This window comes from Lissotriton vulgaris, chromosome 8 (genome assembly GCF_964263255.1).
Source record: "Lissotriton vulgaris chromosome 8, aLisVul1.2, whole genome shotgun sequence".
In the NCBI taxonomy this organism is placed as follows: Eukaryota; Metazoa; Chordata; class Amphibia; order Caudata; family Salamandridae; genus Lissotriton; species Lissotriton vulgaris.
Genome location: NC_141696.1, coordinates 1,287,665,181 through 1,287,687,457, shown reverse-complemented (window position 1 = coordinate 1,287,687,457; position 22,277 = coordinate 1,287,665,181). Strand labels below are relative to the sequence as shown.

Sequence of the window (22,277 nt, the reverse complement as noted above, 5' to 3'; positions counted from 1 at the left end):
CATCTTCTTTAATGGTTTAGTACAAGAGAATGTAAAAATAAAAACAAAGGAAAGCCATGATAATATATTTGTCTTTGATTCTTTTAGGCCACACTTCGAGCTTTGCTTCGTAACCAAGAAATAGAAACCATGGTATCAACTACTGAACTACAGAAGACAAAGGGAACAGTAAGTGTGGGAATTTCTTTTCTATGTGCATATGTGCATATTGCTACAAAATGTTATCAACCTTTGTTATAACCTTTTTTGCAGGCATTTAAATAGCTTCTTCTATTAACTTTCTGATAATGTGGGCTGTTTTTTTAATTCTAAAAAGTGTTTCTGAACAAACTTATTTTGATTTTAAGTATTTAATATATTTTAATAGTACACCTTACAAATGTAATTGTCTACGGATATCTAACATACTGAACTTAAATTCTACTGTCATTTTACAAGGCACTTTGTATGTATGATATTTACAAATACACATTTGTTTGTTTCAGCTAAAAACAACCTCACACACAAGACAATCAACATAAAACAATTATATAAATGTGTTAAAATACAAATGGTCCCCTAAAGTTAATTCATCCAGTCAAGTATATATTAAGGTGTCACAGTCACCGGAAGTTAGTTCCCCCAGTTATTTAAAAAAAATAAAAGTTAATTAGAATTAAGGGAGTTAAGAAAGTTAAGAAGAGTCGAGTTTCTTCATATTCCAAGCTGAGTTGATGTTGGAGGTGATAGACATGAAAATAGCATCGAAATCCATCTGGTAGGCCAGTAACATAGCCTTCTTGCAAAGTCTTATGCTCTACTTCTTGAATAGTGGACAGACAAGCTATTTTGCTACACAGACACATAAAATGTGGCATAGTCTTGTGGCCTCCTATCGCAGAGTTACAAAGATCTAGCCAGTTCTTACTAGATCACTTTTTATGTAAACCAAGACTGTAAGGACTCCTAGTCTGAATTTTATGTAGAGGCTGGACATTGTCATCCGGTATATATGGTCCTATATATGTTTCGGAAGTACTCGTGGTCCTAAAACTTAAGTACCACCTTAGCAGATTACCTTTGTTTTTGAAGCATTTTGTCAGGATCAGCTCCCAGTAATATCTTTTAATTATTGCGGAGCTTGATCTCTTCATTGATTTTGGGTCCTCCCAGAAGTCATCACGTCCTATTTATTTTATAGTTTGAGAGATGTGATCTGGCCAGTGTGATTTTAGGAGATTATTACTGGTCCAAATGTCGAGAAATGTTTTTAGATAAACTTTCAATGCAGGATTTTTCCTTAGCTAAGCCCAGTACAGAACAGGTGTATGAAGATCACAGATTTGATGCAGTGTAGACCGAGTAAGGCCTTTAGTTCCTCCATCGGTGTTCCCAGGGAATGAATTAATAGATGTCACAGGAAGCAAATCTCGATCCTTTGCAGTTCCTGGTACTTTTCTGATCCCCCACAGATATGTGCCCAATTTGCAGGCAAGCAGCGCTTTCAATCTTTGTGCTTTAGAGTGTATGCTCTATTAATCTTCTACTGCATTTTCTTGAAAAGCCTAAGACGGCGCCTGAATTCTAGTTGATAGCAGACTCATTTTTTGCAACTTGCTCTTCCTATGACAGTTTGTCCTCAAAGCATACTCCCAAACCAACTGACCTGGTCCAGGGCAGCTGCATTAATTTGAAATGTAGACTTCAAATTCTTTTTTTGGATTCAGAACCATAACTTTCATTTTCTTGGTGTAAATACGGTTTTTAGAACTGTAGAATGATTCAAGCTCTCAGTAGGCAATGCATTGCAAGCTCAGCTTGTGCCAGGAGATATTTTCTCTTCTCCATTACTGGTGCATCCAAGTTAAACTCCAGTATTATTGTACCGATCTCTTTTCTGAACAGGTTGAATAGAATGGGTGAGAGTACGCAGTCTTGCTTGACTCCAGCATGAATCACTATATCCAGCTTGCATTCCCCTTTGGGCCCGTACCTGACCCTGGTTGTGTTCCACCAGTGGAGCAGATATCGGGCAGGAAAGAGATAGTCCTTGTTCCTACAATAAAGACCATAAGGGGATCATGTGAAACAAATCAATTGCTGTTTTTAGATTCATAACGACTGTAGTAAGTAGATTTTTTAAAGTCACATGTTTAATGCATGTTAAGTAAAGACTCATTGCTTGATATACAGTCCGCACTCCTTTCCTAAAGACAGCTTGTTAGTTATACATTTTTTTCATATTTTTCTGCCCATTCCTGGATGCGATTGAGGAGCAATTTGCCATAGATTTTCCTTGGGCCATCCAAGAGGGAAATTGGGCAGTAATTTCCAGCATACTCACAAGAATTTTTTTAATGAATTGAAAACATGATTGCAGTTCTCCCGGATGACAAAACGCCTCCATGTTCTCAAATAGCATTAAACACTATCTAAAGAATAGCAGCCCAAAGTAACGTGTACATGTTGTGATCATTCTGGGTGGTTCTGTCAGGGCCTAATTCTTTTAACAGTCTTTGACTGTTTATAGCTTCAATGATCTCCTCTTCTGTTACTGGGGTCTTGTTTAGTCCCAAGCTTAGGTGGTCATATATATCATGCGTTATAAGGACTGGAAGAACCTCGTTGGGAATCAGATCAGGGTTGCTGCCTTTCTGGTAAAAGGATGAAAAGTGCTAAAAGGCGAAACTAACTCCCACCTCCAGGTTTGATGGTAGGCCCCATGCATCCCCATTTTATAATTCCCAGAATTTCTGAGAATTCTTTAATTTGACAGAAGATTGGAACACCACCCAGGCCTTATTTTGAGAATGCCTCCTTTTCAGAATTTGATTAACCAATTGTAATCTAGCCTTTGGCTTTTGAGAGCCTCTTCTCTCATCTGAGTCAAGTGCCTAGTTTTCAATGTGTTCAGTAAGTTCTGTCTGTGCCTTAGGCATTCTTCATCAAACCATTTGCTCCAAGTTGCGCATGTCGTTGTAAATGTTGCGGACGCAGCATTTTTGATAAGGCTGAATGTGGCTAGACTTAATAGAGCCTTGAGACTTTGAATTCCTTTTTCGCTGGGTGCAGCCTCCTTTTTAGTATTTCCTGGTATTTGTGTTTCCAGGGTTAATGTGCTTCTTAATTGTGTAGCTCATGAGGTTTTATGTTTTCAGCTACGATTTTTTCCGGTTAGGTTTAAGTGCCAATTTGACAGAACTGTGGTCTCGCTCTGTTTTAGACCAGCAAAACCTGTTCAGTGACAATTTATTAAATAGTTTAAGACTGCTGGGCTCCAGTGGGATGAAAGACTCAGAACATCTGAGACAGTGATGTCAAGCTTTGGTCCAGGAGGGCTGGATCCATGACACATTTTTAGTGTTGCAACCAACTATGCCAAATATTCCTATTTATATACAGGGTATTGACCTTTGTTCTATGGTCTTTCTGAAAAACTAGCCCAGGCCTAAATCTTGGGTGCTCCAGCTTCCTGCAATGACTCCCAAGTAGAGAGGAGGAGAACATGAACTGTGAAAAAGAATCCTGTGCTCGGTTTAATGATGATTACCAAAGCATTGCAGCATGACTGAACTGAGAACAGCTTTTCCAAACCCAGAACAGGGCTTTTCTCCTCACTAATGCCTGTTGTGGGAAAGCAAGATTAACTGAGTGACCTCTAACACGCCTTTCAAATCCATCACTGAAAAGTAGTACTAGATGGCTTCTTCGCACTGTGACCTGGACAGTTGGTGACAGTGGGGAAACAAACAGAGGCATGGCTTTGAGCAAACTAGTGTTTTCAACCCAGTCAGGTGATAAGCAAAGATTGTAGGCATCAGGACTGAAATTTTGGTGGAAAGTTCAATTATACTTTAAATTTGGAAGGCTCCTGTGTCACCAGAATATATTTTGTTTCAGTGTAGGAGAAGGACTTCTAAAGACTTACATGCACTTTATTTTACCTGTTAAGCATTGCACTTAATTTGACATTATGCAGCTTTTACTAGCAGTTGGGCAGAATAGTTCTATCCACTTCAGTGCTGTGCTTTTATTGTAATGTTTGGAAAAAGTATGGAAGCAGTTGTTTATGGTTGATGGTGCTGTATGCTCCAAAGTATTACCAACCACATTCTCTTCTATGTGCAGATCATATACTATTAACGCAACCTATTCTGGGAAGAAATACATTTGTAATTTCTCCATTGTCAATGAGCCTGATGGATTTGGAGTAGCTCCAGTGTTAATGGACTGGGAGCCCAAGCTAAGCCTTAACCGCATACGCAAGCGACTTAACAGCATACAGTAGCTGGGAAATAAGTCTTAAGTTACAGAGATCAGTTGGCTCAAGCAAGACATTCTTGAGTAGAGGCCACACCTCAGCTTATTTCATGTTCTGGTGGCAATCCTGGTGCCTAGAAGCTATTAACTATTTTCAGCAATTCAGGTATCACTATGTAGCAATGTCTATAAGGAGGTGTAGCAAGGGCTCCAAGAGAGCTAATTCATAAATTCAGCCTCAAATTGATTGTACTTTATTGCATTTATTGTTACATATTTTCAGTCAGTTTTTGTATATTGCATTTAAAGGCCCAGACCTAGATAATGTATACCATGTTGAATGTATTTTTACCAGAAATTACTCATACTTTCATCATTACCATAGTTCAAATAGTCTAGAGCAAAAATGTGTCTGTAAGAAACACCTTATCTCTGCGTCCTTGAAAAAATATCATGCAGGATTTCTTGGGATTCAGGTAGCAGCAAGGACACACTTTGGAAGATTATTCAAGACCCCTCTATCATTGAGACTGTTCAAAATCTGATGAAACCGTGGCAGGAATTGATTACTTAGGTCCGACTATACAGGCTTAGTATCAGTCTAAAATATCTTTAAGCCTTAGATAATTTTGAATCCTTTCCAACTACATCTACTACTTATTGACGATGTAAGTAAAAAAAATACTGACTGTATGAACAACCATTTGAGTCTAAATGTAGGATCATGACATACTATTCAATATTCTGGTTTGGTAATCTTTTTTAAATCATCATGGGGTGATGTGCAATATTTCCATTTGATAATCGTTTTTTGATCTAAATAAAGCTTTTGTGGCTGTTTATCAATCTTCTTATGATAGATATGCTGTACTAGTATACTTACAAAGTTCTCTGCTAATTTATTTAACATCATATCTGTTATAATGAATGCTTTCCATATTCAGAGGGTATCCCTCTCCCTTAAATATTTGACAAACCTTTTGTTAAAAAAATGTATGGTTCGGATGTCTCGCTAATCTAAACATGTACCTTACTGAGAGTATTGGACCTTTCCTGTGACCTGCATGGGTGCACTGAACGTGCCCTTATTGTTGACGGTGGACTGTAGTACAGCACATAGAGCGAATGGGGCAGCATACTGTGGTTTTCAGTATATCAATAGTGTGACTACACCTTTTTATCTATCACATGGGTTGCAGCCTATTGGCAATCCTGAATGATGTTCCGCTCCGATGTGTGTGCCCATGCTATTGCACTGAAATCCCATGTGTGTGCCAAGTCTGTATATGTGTTTAGTGAGTGTGACACATGCATAGTATGTGTGATGATCCAGAGTAATGGAGGCCTGCGAGATCCATTTTGGATGCTCCTGGCCTGGCATAGCACAAGATGGAAAGTGGAAACTGGGTTTCCAGGCAGAGGAAGTGTATTGTCTACATTTCCTGTAGCTGGGCGGAGGAGACCCAGACACTTCCGACTGAGGTTGGGTGTGCTCGCTGCTGTATGTTAACCCCACCTGGCTCTGACACTCCAGCAGATTTGCCAGCTCACCGCCACCACTGTCGGATACGCAGGACACCCCTGGAACAAGACTGGAAGAGAGGGTTTGTCTATCCCAAGGAGGGCATAGACCAATACAAACTGAGCGCATTTGACTAAGCATATTTCAAAAGTACCTGTGCCTGATTTATTCGGAAACGCAAGAGGGAGCAGAGGGAGTGTAGTGCCTACAGAGGAGAACACTGCCTTGAGTGTTATTTGAATTGTGCTATATTTAGTAGAGCTGTATGATTACAGTGGTTTATTTCTTGTAAAGGCAAGCACTGAGCTGGGTATTAAGATTATTATGTCTTTTGTGTGATTGAGTGCTTAGCTTGAGCACACTACCTGTGAAGCCTGTAACTGCTCATCCTCACTAACCTGAGTGTCAAGTACCAAAGAAGGGCATATATATCAGTACTACTGCAGGTGCAGTTTACTCTGGCCCAGGCGGTAGTGGAGGCCATAATGCTTTGCACCAGTTGCAGTCATTACAGATGCTGCTCTCTTACAGGCAGACAGGCCATGCTTGTCAGATTTTCGAATTTCTATGAGATGTCAAGATCCTGCACAAGGGCAGCTCCTGCAGAATTGAGCTGTTTTGGATGTATCAGCCACCCACTTGCGAACCTAGTATAGCATGGATGCGCCTACTTTGAGGCAAACCACTGTTGGCTCTTGGCACAAGTGACCATCAGTTCTGATGAGAGAACCCATCCGCTTAGGCCATGTGCCGGCTTTCAAGCAGAGAGGAAATGGGTAGGCTGGCAGCCCCCTTTCTGCATGCTCAGGAGAGAGCTGCAATGAGAGACTATTAGGAGAAAGTCTGAGACTAGCATAGGCAGAGCTTCGTTGTGAAAGAGTAAAAATACCATGTGCTTATCTGCCTTACAACCAGAGCCCCCTTCTACACCCCTTGCTTGTTTAAGCCGGAAGTAGGTATGTGCCCAGACACCTGGCTTTATTTGCTTTATGGAACTACATTCGATTGTAAGATGTACTTTTTTTATTTTTTGTGTTTTATTCCTCCATATTGATATTTTATCAGTTAGTAGACTTTCTTGCAACAAAGAACCGTGGTTATAAACTTAAATATTGGTTTTGTTCAGTGCTATATAGTGTGAACTTGGCCTGAAGGCATCTAAGCACCTTACATCAGAACTAAATACAGTTACCCTTTTTTATGTCCCAGCTAGACAGCGCATGCAATATCTGATAGAGACTACTAGCCGCAGATTCCTTAACGTAGAATTATCCTCAGGCGTGAGACTGGATCCGGAAACATTTTGCCACAGCATCCCTGCTCACTGGGGGGGACGGCATCACACGACTCCGCCCTGGCATTGTCCGCGTATGTGACGTCAGCGAGGTCACATAAGTCCCACACTGGCGCGCCTACGTTAGTTTTTTCCTTTTCCGTGTGCAACGCGGATCCGGATCGTGCTCCTGGCCTGTTTCAGGCCTTTCCCTTTCGCTTGTTGTGTGTGTGTTGAAACAGTGTGCGAATGTCTTCGTGCTCTAAGACGTGCTCATCTTGTGCGCGCCAGATGTCTGCGACGGACACCCCATCTGCATGTGGTGTTTGGGAGAACACCACGACTCCACTGACTGTGAGGCATGTCAGCAGATGAAACCGAAGTCCCAGCGGAAGCGTCGGATGAAACTTCTTTCAGCTCGCATGTCCAGGTCGCTGGCGTCACCACACCCGGCCCCTGTGGAGGGTTTCGGGAACCGCTGCATCCGTCTTCGACATCGTCCTTCTCCCCGGCCGCAAGAGTGTCGCTCACCTGTCGGTAAGTGTTGCAGTTTATCCCCGAGGGCTGGTTCCCGGCCTGTTGGGGGCACAGGCTCTCCACGGGTGGTGCATCCCCGCTAATCGTCCCCCTATCTGCCGTTTCCTGGTGTGGGGGCGACTAGAGCCCAGATGGAGACATATGCGGCGGCCTTGCAGGCTTCTCTTCCTCCTCCTTCCCCTCTTTCGACGCCTGACGATTCCTTTGCGGGGCCCTCTGTGGCGACTGGTTCGGATCCAGGTTCGGAGGATGTGGTGCCATTGGGGTGCGACCCTTCGGGGGTCCCTCCTTCGGACCACGGCGTTGCCCTTGGACCTCTGGGCAGACAGCAACCTTGGCCGAGGTGGCGCCGCTTAGGTGCCGGCGGCTGCTGGCCTTGGTGGCGCCACAGGGGCCAACGGAGGGCCCCTCTCAACCCGTCATGGGATGCGACTGGCGGGGGACCCCTCGTCCCTCTCCGGGCCCTTCTCGTCCCTCCACGCAGGAGGCTGCCTCGTCGGAGGTCGAGTCGATGCCTTTCCGGCGCCGTTCCTTCACCGCCCCAGCTCCGGCCCAGCCCCGGTCTCCTGCGCCGTGCACTGTGGTAGAGGTTGTTCCTGCGCCGGACATTGCTGACCTGCCTCCAATTGCGGACTCTATGGCGCCAGGCCGACGTCGGGTCATTGACTCGTCTTCGGACACCTCCTCTTCTCCAGAGGTTCAGCGCTTGCTGGTTTTATCCTGGCCGGAGACAGGCTGCCGCGTTGTGGCTTTTTCCCGACGTCGTCTAAGGACGGCTCCTCGCCCTCACCATGGCCGTGGTCTTCTCCAGGTTCCCCACTTCTCGGTCCCTCTTCCTCCTTTCCGGACCTGGCCTTTCCTTCCTCCGGTTGGCTTGGGGTACGGCTGCCTTAGCTTGCAGCCGTCGCCTACTGAGGAGCTGCTTTCTCCACCGCTGGGCCCTATGGCGGCGGGTGCTGCCTTTGCTCACGCTGTTTCCACGGCTGTGGGAATCTTGCGCATGGGTGATCCAGTTGCCCATTTCCCTGCGTATCATCTTCTGGAGGTTCTCCATCAGGGCTCTGGTGGTAGGGAGCTGCTGCTTCCCTTCGAGGGTTCGCTCCATTGTTTTCTTTTGGGGGCTTGGGGCCGCCCCGCCACGGGGGACCCGGTGCCCCAACACCTTATGCACCGTCATCACCCGGCACCGCATGATCCTGTGTGTCTTTACCTCCACCCTTCCACCAGGGGCCCTCTTTTGCAGAATGCCTTTCCCTCTCTGCTGCCGCTGTTGTCTCCCCTGTCACGAGAGGCCAGCTGGCTTGACTCCTGGGGGCGCAATATGTTCACCTCCACCAGTGCTGCTCTGCGGGCCCTTAACACTCTGTGTGTTTTGGCCAGGGCCACTTCTTGCTTGTGGGACTCGGCGGAGTCCCTTTTGTCTGCCGCTTCTCAGGAGGGTGCCTGTGTTGATCTGCGGCACCATGTATTGGATGGCCTGGAGCTGACGGCGTTTATTCTTCGCTCCACTCTGGACATCTCGAGACTTGCTTGGGCGTGCCATGGCTTCTTTGGTCGCACTTCGTCGACATGCCTGGCTTCGGGACAGTGTGTTCTCGGAGAGCGTTCGAGAACGGCTGGTGGACCTTCCTTTCGAATGCGCTCTTTTGTTCCATGCCCCTGCGGACTCGGCCATTCAGAGGTTCTTGGCGGGGCTTCGGCCTCCTCCTCCTTCTTCCCCCCCTCCGTGTCCTGTGAGTTGGTCTGGTTGTTGGGAAGTATCCTTCCGTTGGGGCGGTCGTCCCAGTTGTGTGTTTTGTGTGCTTACTGTGCATTCGGATCCTTCTTGTTAGGACTGTGGTGGTGCTGTTGGCTGCTGGCCGGCCCCGTTTGTTAGTGTTTTTTGGCTTTTGCTAAGCCGTGTTGGCCCTAAGACTAGGCCTTCTCTTATTCTTTTTGGCTGTCTGCAGGTTCTCCACAGGTCTTTTCTGTTGTCCTCTGCTGCGGAAACTTTATCCTAAGAGGGTTCTCATGTCTTTGGATGTAACATGCCCTATGTGGGGTAATGGTAGCTATTATACAGCTTGTCATGTGCTGGGGAGGTGTAGTCACCTTTTGGGACTCTACTCTCCGTGGCGTTCTGGTATGTTGCAGGTGCGATCCTCTTACTGATGGTTTTGTAATGGCTTGAGTTGCGGCCCGGGCTGTCCTTCTCCGGGGCCGCTGCATTGTTAGCCTGGTCTGGCCTGCTGTCTGCGGCTTTGCGTCATGGCTCTGCCTGGTTCTACTTCTTTTTTGGGCTGTGTGTGCGGACTCCTCCCCTGGAGCGTGTCCGGGCCCTTCTTGGCTTTCCTGGTCTCTGTCTTCGGCTGCTGTCTGGCTTGCCCTGAGTGCATCATTCTGTGGTGTTGTCTGAGGCTGGCTGGGCATGCCGGTGCCGACTTGCTGTTTTTCTGCACCACTGTGCCTTCTGGCACTTTAGCTGGTCAGTCATCCTTGCCTTGTTCGCTTCTCCCAGTGGGCCCTGTCTTCAGTTCTGCCGCTCCTCCCTAGGGGTTGAGATGGTTCCTGAGTTCCTTGTATCTCTTCAGGCTCAGTCTGTCCCTGCGGGGTGCTGGGCAGTTCTCCCTGGGTGACCGTGGGCTACCCTTTCTGCTTCCGCCTGCCTTATTGCTTGGGCGCCGTTCAGTCTGGTCTATTGCCGTCTAGCTGTGATAGGCTAGGCTGCCCTCTTCACTGGGTGTGTTCCTGGTGGGGGGGCTTACCTTTGCTCTACCCTTTCTCCGTGGAGTCTCTGGGTTGCTCTTCTTCCTCGGTGCTCCTCTTCATTGCCTGGGCCTTGAGTGGAGATTCTTCTTACCTTGTATGGGCGTGGGGTGCTCTTGTCTCCTTTCGCCTTGTCCTTGTTTCGCCTACTGAGTGAGGACGGGCTGCCTCTTTTCTAATTTTCCTGAATCCCCTTTGGGGTCGGCAGTCTTCTGGATGTAGGGGTTCCCCTTGCCTGGGGGGACAGGGCTCTTCTCCCTATCCATTGGACTCGTCCCCTGTGGGACCCTCTGTTATGTCCAGGCGGGTTGGGTCCTCTCGCAGACCCTCCTCCCCTCTGGGTATGGCTAGGGTATCTATTCTAAGTTAAGGAATCTGTGGCTAGTAGTCTCTATCAGATGTACGAGTTACTTACCTTCAGTAATGATGTATCTGGTAGAGACGATTCTAACCACAGATTCTTCACGGCCCGCCCTTCCTCCCCATTCTGCGAGGACCTTTGGCTTGGTCTTCTGCATTTGCCTCCCTGTGGTTGGCTATGTCTTCTGTGAGGGCATTCTTTCACTCTTTCTGACAGGATGTTCGTCCTGTTTATTTGTTCCTTTCCTCCCTTTTCGGCACATTGGAGGATAGGCTTATAGGTACTTCTGTGCCCTTATGCTGCTCCAGGTTGGGGCCTACCTTCTTGCACCCCCCTTCCCCCCCACACCCTCTCCTGCTTTCAATACTAGGGGTTCTAGCCCCTCTGTTATCCTCTAGGTTGGGTTCTTTTGGCCGGGCCTCTGCCCTTGTTCCTTATGGGGGGTGTCACATTCTGTGATGGGGGGGATTTGGAGTCTTGTCGTTCCTTGTTTGTCCCGGACTGGTTTCCCTTCATTGTTATTGGTTGGGGTTGCAGTTGTATTCCTGCTACATGTTATCGTGACATTTTTTCATATGTTCTTTGGGTACTGCATTGTCTGGCACTGCTCCCTATGGTGGTGTTCCTCACCATTCCTTTTTCCAATTGTTCTGCTCTTTTGCACACTGTTCCTATACTCTCACAGTTTTTGTCTGATGGCTCCGTGTTGTGCCGTGGAAAAGTTCTCAGAAGAAAACTGACGTAGGCGCGCCGGGGTGGGACTTATGTGACCTCACTGACGTCACGTACGCGGACAACGCCAGGGCGGAGTCGCGTGATGCCGTTCCCCCTGGCGTGCAGGGATGCTGTGGCAAAAAATGTCCGGATCCAGTCTCGTCTGGGGATAATTCTACGTTAAGGAATCTGCGGCTAGAATCGTCTCTACCAGATACATCGTTTCCGAAGGTAAGTAACTCGTACATCTCGAAGAGACATGTTGTGTTTAATCTGTGATCTTCAGCCCGCCCACCGACTTCCTATTTGCTCGCTCCATCGTCTTTCTTCTATTCCATGCCGAACAGCAAATGTGCTGCTAGGCAACATGGCTAAAAGACATTCACGTTGACCAAGCCAATAGCTTGGGTATTGCCGATGTGAGAAGGTGGCCTGATATGCAGTGCTCACTATTCTAGTGAACACTATGTATCAGTCCAGCAACCCTTATTGATGATTGGTTGTAAGTCAACCTTATAGACCAGCTATCCTAGTAGCGTGGATACGAGCAGTCTAAGGCTAAAGACTCGAGAGGGCGTGTTAAGCCAGCTGTTATACCACACATAAACCCCTTGAATTCCCAGTGAAAGGACACCACACAAGTGTTATGAAAATAAACAAGATATTTATTAAGAATCACAACAGCCCTGTACTCTTTATGAGGACAGGGTACTAAGCACAAAACAAAACTCTTACGAAAATACTTAAGTTAGCACAGTATATACAAATGCCCGAGGGGCACGGAAAACCATATACTCTGAAAGTGGAATGCGAAATTACTAGCAGGTAAGTACAGTACTAATAGGCTTTGGAATCGCTAGATCTTGACTATAGAATCTTCAGATTACTTCTAGGAGACCCAGGGGACTCGGGTGCAGAGTGTGCACTCTCACGCGTGATGCGGGACAAAGTCTATGGTAGCTAGTAATGACTAAGTTAGTGTTCTCGGGCGAACCCGACCTGGTAGGAGGAAAACGAAAGTGGATTCTGACCCTTGGATAGTGAGGCTATGCTGGGGCACCGAAATGCCGAAGTTACCTAGCCCAGGGGCTGCAGCTGCATAGGTCTCAAAAGACGTCGGGAATCCTCGTAGACGGACCAGGAGCCTGGAAGAAAGAAGTTGCTGGCAGGCGACCAGTGAAGAAAGTTCGATGGATCCAAGCCTGGATCGAAGGAAGATGACACCTGAAAGCAGAGGGGACCAAGTTCGAGACTACTAGCCAGTAGTCAGGTGGCACCAGGAGGGCACCGGATGGTAGTCACCTCGACTAGGTGAGTGGGTGACGCTGTGCTCGCAGATCTCACGGACCAGGAGGCGTTGTCGGCGACCAGGATGGAGGAGCGAGCTGTCCCACGATGGATGAAGCTGTCGGCGTCGCTGGACCCAGGATTGGGCAACAAAGCCTTGGCAAATTCAAGCCCACGCGGTGGACTCAAAATGGCGTCTGGAGTGGACCAGGAGGGTCCGGGGTGCCTCTCTTGAAGAAGGAAGCAAGGGCCAGTCTGGAGCAACCAGACCAGCAGCAGTGATGTCGTCGGGCGTCGTGAAGAAGGCCACAAGCGAGCCGGCTAGTAGCCACACAGCGCGGTGAGCACGCAAAAGCAGAAGGGCCCCACGCAGATCGTGGAGATGCTGGAGAGCTGATCTTCGGTGCTGGAGCTGCTCAGGGTTGGGGCTTCTCGGACCCCAAAGCACTCACCAGTGGAGCACACGGTGGGCTTGTTACAAAGAAGTCGTGCAGTCTTGGCGATCGTCGGTCCCTCGAGGTCTCGTCGCACTCACAGTTCTCAGCTTTGCTATAGAGGTGAGTAGAGGTCAGAGGTGCCAGGGAAGCCGGGTCTCGTCGAGCTGGGTCGTCGGATTCGTGAAGAAGGACTTGCAGCAGACCGCAGTGTTCTTAGGATGGTGCCCGCTTGATGCAGGGTGACTACTCCTTAGCCACAAGGGAGAATCTTGAAGAAGGAAATCTTGATGTCTTTCGCAGAAAGTCGTGTCTTGATTCCAAAGATGATCTAATTTGAACAGGGGGCCCGCTCCTATCTTTATACTAAAAAAGGGGGCTGACCCGGTGACTAGGTCCTGCCTATGGGTGGGACTAGGAGGGGGGTGGTTACACCCCTCTGCCATGCCGGACTTTCCCCAGGCCAGGGGCTGGTGTGCCCCTGGAACTGGTTCTGACCGGCCTATGCGTAGTGAGGACCGGGGTGCCACTCAGCAGTCACCTTCCTGTAAAGCCCTGCCTACCCAGGATACACAAAACCATGTCTGGGACGGTGCTAGCACCGCCCCTGACAGGAAACCCTTTGTCCAGGCTCCCCTCGCTGGAAGGACTCCCAGCTGCAGGGGGTCAGACTCGTGTCTGTGGTGGCAGCATCCATTTTGTGGAGCTGAGGCTTCGTTTAACTTTAACCGGGGTTCACAGTTACATACATGTCGTGTCCCTCTAGAAGGGTGGAATGCTAACCCAGTCGCCAGAATTGGCGAGGGGTTAGTATTCCAATTCGTATGACACCTTACTCGACATGTTTTGATAAAGCAATACCAAAGATAGCATTTAACCGCGAGGATTATAATGCACTTAAGAGTATATGGTATGCGATATCATGGAACAGCTATTAGGACTTGGTTCCGCAAGCTGCAGACAGGCTCAGCTCATGCCAGAGCACCACCTCACACGATTCCAAGCACTCTGCCTTCAGGATTGTCAAGGCCTGCCATAGGAGTGACTGATAGGAATCTGTGTGTCCATTTTAGGGTTAGATATAGGTATACTATATCTACAGCAAAGGGTGATTACACGACTTTGCCCCAGCTGTCATGCAGCCAGTTGTGTCGAATTTAGGAGGCCAGCCAGGGGTGGCATAATACATGCTTAGGCTGTGGGGTTTTAGGTTTAAACCTATAATAACTGATAAAACCCCACTGAAAGAAAAATAGCCCTCACCGGTGAAAACATATAAACACTGAAAAAACACCTGCACAATCACAAACTAAATGCAATTCAAAGAAAGGAAAAAGAGAGTAAATGAGTCATTTTTTTCTTCCCGAAGGGGTTCTTACAATGTAACTTTATTATACAAGCTAGCAGTAAGAAAGACTGGCTAGCATTATTCTGCTTGAGTTTTGTGGATGCCACTAAAATATTGTTTCTTCTTCCTTTTACTTATTTCAGTTTTGTGGCCTTTGGCATAAAGATGCAGGGTTTAGTTTCATGTTTTAGGTCTAGTTTAATTATTTTATAAACTGTAGAGAATCAGGAAATATCAAACTCATATTTGATATTTTGACTGCATTTGATTCTTTCACTGATAGGTAAAATGGTTGGTTTCATAAAAATCTTTCCTAATATGTGTCATCACATTTACCCACAGAGAATGGGTAAAAACCCTTAATACATCAGACCATAGTTTCTAGTGGGTCAGTATTGATATTAGTTGAATTTCCAACACCTCAGGCTTTAAACATTCAATGCAAGGTATAGTGACAAGTATATATATCACCAAACATCTGGGATAGTTGTGAAAACATGATACCAGACTTTTGGAAAACATTAAGCGCAGTGTCACTTGTAATGCTCTGCAAAAAAGGTTCTTTCCAAGTTCAACAAAGATTGGAGTGATATTGTTTTTTGCAGTGATTCAGCTACGTATATAAAAAAGTTGTGTGATGACCTATCAAAATTGATACCCGAGTTGAAGTGATTCCCTGTAGGAGATCCTTGCCACTTGTTAGATGGTATGCTGAAAGCATCTTTACAATCTTCAGAGGTAATGAGGGATGCTATTGACATTTTAGTCCATTCTGGTGCACTGTTTTCTCATGCACAGGAACTACAAGGCAAATATTTATCATTTTGTGCTTTATGTGGCATCAAAGAAAGAATCATCCCACTGTGTCTACTAGCTGATGGATCTCAGCCCAAGGGGCTATGAATGCTGAGAGGGCATTTTCACAGAAGTTTACATGGGAAGGAAAGAGCGAGCGCACATGGCCCAAAGACTCAAGGAAGAAGTATTGTATGGTGTACTACAATAAGATTAATTAGCAAAAATCTATTTGGACCTCATATACACTATAAGTACACTGTCTATATTCCATGTTCTTTCAGTGCAGAAAGCAAGCAATAATAAAAGCAAAACGTTCCATAAACACCGGAAAAACACTTTTTCTGTTGTTTTTAGTGGCGCGAAAATGTGTAACCACTGATAACAACTGTTTTTTAAGATATTGAAAACACTGAAAAAACCCCACCAGAATTTACCAAAAATAGAAACTGAAAACAGTAAAGCCTATACATGCTTCAGCCCCTGGTAGGCCCTGGGTACACCTATGCCCTGAGTTACAGGGTCTGATAAGGTGGCCCAGTACCAATTGGAAATGTAGCTAGGGTACATGGAATCCATTTTACAGAGAGAGCAGTAGGCCTGGGGTCCTGATTGGCAGGGTCCCAGGTCGACTATGTCAAAAACCAGCTAAAACACAGGGCAAAAAGTTGGGGGCAACCATAGTCAGGAGGTACCTTCCTACACAACCCCCCCCCCCCCCCCCCCCCAAACGAAAGGAGATAAGGCTATCCTTGTCCAGGTAAGCCTCTATTACCTAAGTGGCCATATAAGGAAGGACCAGCTCTGGCTTGGTTTCCCCCTGTGTCATGGTCCACTAGGCAACCCCTCACCCTAAGGGTATCTGAGGGTCTCCACCATAGGGAATCTCTGTCTCTGGTGTGTCTTGGGAAAGAAAAAGGCTGATGCTGGGTTGGAGTACTGAAGTGAGGCTCCTCTACCTTTGGGCTCAACTTCCTCCAACCACCATTCATCATGTGTGCCTTTCTTTCTTTAGCTGAGATGCACTGAGCTCTCAGGGTCAGTCTCTGGCTCCCTAAAGCTGGAGGCTGAGTCCCTCTGTTTGGCTTACTGGAGGGACAGGTCAGGTCTGGGGTTTTTAGGCCCCATGTTTGGCTGTGCCCAACAGTGTCCAGCTGTGGGAGGTCCCTAACTACTTTTAAGGGGGATCCCTCAGGAGTCTGTTTTATTTTCACTTGGCTAGGTTTACCAGCTTCAGTGATCCTAATCTGCTGATTAAGGTGTTCTTTTGGACAGGGGGCCCTTTGGGGTCCACCACTGGCCTCCCTGACCTCTTCAGCCCTGGGCTGACTGAGGCAGGGTAGAGAGGTGCAGGTTACCTGCTCCAGACTGGGTCCCACCTGGGAAGGGTCCACTGCCATCAGTGGCACTGCCAGGCTAGGCCTGACTACCTCTGGGGCAGTTCCTTCAACAGGGGTAGAGTCAGTTCCCTGAGGAGGCTGGCTCTCACCTAGTGTCTGGGAGGGGGAAGACTCTTCTTCCTCCTCAATGCTCTCTGTTTGAGTGGAGTGATCCCTTGTTTCAGGCTTCACAACCTCACTATCTGTTTGAGTAGAGGCTGAGACCATTTCAACCTTGCCAACCTTTTCAGGAGGGCACTCAGTTTGTGTTTGGGCTGTGACTGTCACAGCCCTCCTATCCTGTTCTGGAAAGTCTGTCTGAGCCTGGGCAGTGGCTACCACTGCCCTTCCAACCTTTTCAGGGAGGAATGGTGCTTGGACTGGGGCTGTAGCTATTACTGCCCCACTAACCTGTATGGATAGGCCTATCATTCTGGAGTGAGTTTCTTGCTCCACCTCAGCCCATGCTGAGAGTTCCTGGTCATTCCCCAGTAAGCAATCTACAGGTAGGTTATCTGTCACTGCCACTCTCATGGGCCCTGTGACATTACCCCAGCTGAGCTTGACTACTGCCATGGGATGCCTTCTCTTCACTCCATGAATGTCTGTCACCTGATAAGTAAAACCAGGGGTCAGTTGAGCAGAGGGGACCAGATGGTCAATCACCATGGTGATGCTGGCCCCTGTGTCTCTGAATGCCTCAACTTTCTGACCATTCACTATGACCTCTTGTCTATACTTTCCCAAAATGTGGGGTCCAGTAGTGAAGTTGGCAAACCCCATGCCAGTCTCACAGACAAGAGTGTGGTAAGGGGACCTGGCTAGGCCATAGTCCTCCTGATTGCCCAAAGTAATGCCCACCACATTCTTGGGGGCACTCCCACCACCTGGGGGATTACCACTAGTGGTAACAGGAGGTTTAGGAGTATTACCTGGGGGCATATTTCCCTTATTGCCATTTTTAGGGCAACTGGCATCACTTTTGTAATGGCCCACCTGTTTACAGGTATGGCAATAAGGTTTCTTCTGTTCTGAAGGAGTGTTCTGGGACCCACCACCCTTGTTGGAGTTTTGGGGCCCTTGGGAAGTCTTCTCTGTGGATTTATCCCCACCCTTCTCTTGAGGCTTGGTTGATTCCTTCTTTTGGTCACCACCCTGGTTCTTAGGCCTGACCCTGGTTCTGACCCATTTGTCTGCCCTCTTACCCAATTCCTGTGGAGAGGTCAGATCAGAGTCTACCAGGTGCTGGTGTAATAACTGGTTCTGACAATTACTTAAGATTTGCTCCCTCATAATTAGATTGTACAATCCTTTAAAATCAGTAACCTTACTACCCAGTAGCCAGCCTTCAAAAGCCTTAGTGGCACAATCAACAAAGTCAGTCCAATCTTGAGACTGAGTTTTCTGGGTGTCTCTGAACAGCAACCTGTACTGCTCAGTGGTTAAACCAAACCCATCAACCAGTGTATTTTTCAAGATTTGGTAATCGTTAGCATCCTCCACTCTTGTAGTGAGGAGCTTATCTCTACCTTTACCTTCAAAGGAGAGCCACAAGATAGCTGCCCACTGACTTTGGGGAACACCCTGCACAGTGCAGGCCCTCTCCAAAGCAGTTATCCATTTGTGGATGTCATCCCCTTGTTTAAAGGGGGGCACTATCTTATTCAGGTGCTTTGTATCAAAACTCCTTTCCCTATTGCTAGGTATATTGCTGCCACCAGTGGGGACTACCCCACTTAACTGTTGCTCTCTAGCAAAGGCAAGTCTCTCTTTGGCCAGGGCAAGTTCTTCCCTTTCAATCCTCAGTTTGACTGCCCTTTCTTCAGCTTCATACACTCTCCTCTGAGGGGAAGTCATCCCTCTGTGAGAAGAGTTGTGAGAGCCATTGGTTCGAAGGGATCTGTTAGAGCCTCTTGATAGAGACCTAACTCGTCCATTCCCAATGTTAAGCTGGCCTGGGAGTGGCCCCAGGGGTCCCCTAGTACCATTCTCATGCCTGCTTAAGTTGGACCTGGTTAGTCTGCTGACTTCTACCTGTCCCTTATCTGCCTCATCCCCTGACAACTCATCCTCATCCTCAGCATCATCTGCCTCCTGGAGGGGATGGTCATGGTTATCAAAGGGACCCTGTAAGGAGGGCATACTCCCATCTGGATTAGGAGAGCTAAGACGTTTCTCAGCTTTCCTGGCATCATAAGTCTCTAAGAGACCAATCAGAAAAGGAATTGTGGGGTTAGACCCCTGTTTTAGCTTCCTGGAGGTACACACTTGTCTCATCTCCTGGAAGCTAAGAGCAGCATATTTGGAAGTGAGGACCTGTGGAGGGTCCACTGACACAAGGGGAGACTCAGAGTTTCCTCCTTTGTCTGACATGCTGACTCTAGTGTGGTGTAAGTGATGCACCTACCTACACTATGTGTTTACCTACTGATCCCTTGCTAAGAGCTGCAGCCAAGGTGTGCTAAGCCTTGAGGAGCTGCAACAGCTGGTTCAGTAGAACTCAGAGTATTCTAAGCTAAGTTATATGTACCTGAAGTACTTATGTGATCTTTCAACAAGATATTCTTAGGATACGTGTGGTAAAACAACAGCAAGCTCAAATCCCAACCGCTGCTCACCAATGTGAGAAGGTGGCCTGATATGCAGTGCTCACTATTCTAGTGAACACTATGTATCAGTCCAGCAACCCTTATTGATGATTGGTTGTAAGACAACCTTATAGACCAGCTATCCTAGTAGCGTGGATACGAGCAGTCTAAGGCTAAAGACTCGAGAGGGCGTGTTAAGCCAGCTGTTATACCACACATAAACCCCTTGAATTCCCAGTGAAAGGACACCACACAAGTGTTATGAAAATAAACAAGATATTTATTAAGAATCACAACAGCCCTGTACTCTTTATGAGGACAGGGTACTAAGCATAAAACAAAACTCTTACGAAAATACTTAAGTTAGCACAGTATATACAAATGCCCGAGGGGCACGGAAAACCATATACTCTGAAAGTGGAATGCGAAATTACTAGCAGGTAAGTACAGTACTAATAGGCTTTGGAATCGCTAGATCTTGACTATAGAATCTTCAGATTACTTCTAGGAGACCCAGGGGACTCGGGTGCAGAGTGTGCACTCTCACGAGTGATGCGGGACAAAGTCTATGGTAGCTAGTAATGACTAAGTTAGTGTTCTCGGGCGAACCCGACCTGGTAGGAGGAAAACGAAAGTGGATTCTGACCCTTGGATAGTGAGGCTATGCTGGGGCACCGAAATGCCGAAGTTACCTAGCCCAGGGGCTGCAGCTGCATAGGTCTCAAAAGACGTCGGGAATCCTCGTAGACGGACCAGGAGCCTGGAAGAAAGAAGTTGCTGGCAGGCGACCAGTGAAGAAAGTTCGATGGATCCAAGCCTGGATCGAAGGAAGATGACACCTGAAAGCAGAGGGGACCAAGTTCGAGACTACTAGCCAGTAGTCAGGTGGCACCAGGAGGGCACCGGATGGTAGTCACCTCGACTAGGTGAGTGGGTGACGCTGTGCTCGCAGATCTCACGGACCAGGAGGCGTTGTCGGCGACCAGGATGGAGGAGCGAGCTGTCCCACGATGGATGAAGCTGTCGGCGTCGCTGGACCCAGGATTGGGCAACAAAGCCTTGGCAAATTCAAGCCCACGCGGTGGACTCAAAATGGCGTCTGGAGTGGACCAGGAGGGTCCGGGGTGCCTCTCTTGAAGAAGGAAGCAAGGGCCAGTCTGGAGCAACCAGACCAGCAGCAGTGATGTCGTCGGGCGTCGTGAAGAAGGCCACAAGCCAGCCGGCTAGTAGCCACACAGCGCGGTGAGCACGCAAAAGCAGAAGGGCCCCACGCAGATCGTGGAGATGCTGGAGGGCTGATCTTCGGTGCTGGAGCTGCTCAGGGTTGGGGCTTCTCGGACCCCAAAGCACTCACCAGTGGAGCACACGGTGGGCTTGTTACAAAGAAGTCGTGCAGTCTTGGCGATCGTCGGTCCCTCGAGGTCTCGTCGCACTCACAGTTCTCAGCTTTGCTGTAGAGGTGAGTAGAGGTCAGAGGTGCCAGGGAAGCCGGGTCTCGTCGAGCTGGGTCGTCGGATTCGTGAAGAAGGACTTGCAGCAGACCGCAGTGTTCTTAGGATGGTGCCCGCTTGATGCAGGGTGACTACTCCTTAGCCACAAGGGAGAATCTTGAAGAAGGAAATCTTGAAGTCTTTCGCAGAAAGTCGTGTCTTGATTCCAAAGATGATCTAATTTGAACAGGGGGCCCGCTCCTATTTTTATACTAAAAAAGGGGGCTGACCCGGTGACTAGGTCCTGCCTATGGGTGGGACTAGGAGGGGGGTGGTTACACCCCTCTGCCATGCCGGACTTTCCCCAGGCCAGGGGCTGGTGTGCCCCTGGAACTGGTTCTGACCGGCCTATGCGTAGTGAGCACCGGGGTGCCACTCAGCAGTCACCTTCCTGTAAAGCCCTGCCTACCCAGGATACACAAAACCATGTCTGGGACGGTGCTAGCACCGCCCCTGACAGGAAACCCTTTGTCCAGGCTCCCCTCGCTGGAAGGACTCCCAGCTGCAGGGGGTCAGACTCGTGTCTGTGGTGGCAGCATCCATTTTGTGGAGCTGAGGCTTCGTTTAACTTTAACCGGGGTTCACAGTTACATACATGTCGTGTCCCTCTAGAAGGGTGGAATGCTAACCCCGTCGCCAGAATTGGCGAGGGGTTAGTATTCCAATTCGTATGACACCTTACTCGACATGTTTTGATAAAGCAATACCAAAGATAGCATTTAACCGCGAGGATTATAATGCACTTAAGAGTATATGGTATGCGATATCATGGAACAGCTATTAGGACTTGGTTCCGCAAGCTGCAGACAGGCTTAGCTCATGCCAGAGCACCACCTCACACGATTCCAAGCACTCTGCCTTCAGGATTGTCAAGGCCTGCCATAGGAGTGACTGATAGGAATCTGTGTGTCCATTTTAGGGTTAGATATAGGTATACTATATCTACAGCAAAGGGTGATTACACGACTTTGCCCCAGCTGTCATGCAGCCAGTTGTGTCGAATTTAGGAGGCTAGCCAGGGGTGGCATAATACATGCTTCAGCCCCTGGTAGGCCCTGGGTACACCTATGCCCTGAGTTACAGGGTCTGAAAAGGTGGCCCAGTACCAAATGGAAATGTACCTAGGGTACATGGAATCCATTTTACAGAGAGAGCAGTAGGCCTGGGGTCCTGATTGGCAGGGTCCCAGGTCGACTATGTCAAAAACCAGCTAAAACACATGGCAAAAAGTTGGGGGCAACCATAGTCAGGAGGTACCTTCCTACAGCCGAGAGCTATTGGCTTTCCCAGTGCTTGATTTTTAGACACAGGGAGGTTATGGCTTTGCTGTTTGCTTTTCACTTTTCCACACAGCAGAAGCTAGATAGGTGACAGCACTGTCTCGCCAATGTGATTTCTCTAGGTAGAAAGATTAGCCGTTTGAGCCATTTCTTAGGCAGTGTATTTAGCACTCAGACATACAAACTAGTCTAATTCACACCATTGCACTGTTCCAAATTACATGAATGTATAACTGCATGCACATCATCTTTCCTCTTTAGGGCATGGCACTCTTGATTCCTTAT

At 47.8% G+C, this 22,277-nt stretch overlaps 1 protein-coding gene across 3 annotated transcripts in view; it reads left to right on the top strand.

Moving 5' to 3' along the window:
- The window catches only part of PARP4 (poly(ADP-ribose) polymerase family member 4), a 1,988,214-nt gene that overhangs the window by 986,311 nt on the left and 979,626 nt on the right, over positions 1–22,277 (top strand). For all 3 annotated transcript variants that reach the window (XM_086935217.1, XM_086935220.1, XM_086935219.1), the window contains exon 28: positions 88–168. In XM_086935217.1, the coding sequence (XP_086791343.1) occupies positions 88–168 (81 nt within the window). The remainder of the gene's footprint in view (positions 1–87; positions 169–22,277) is intronic.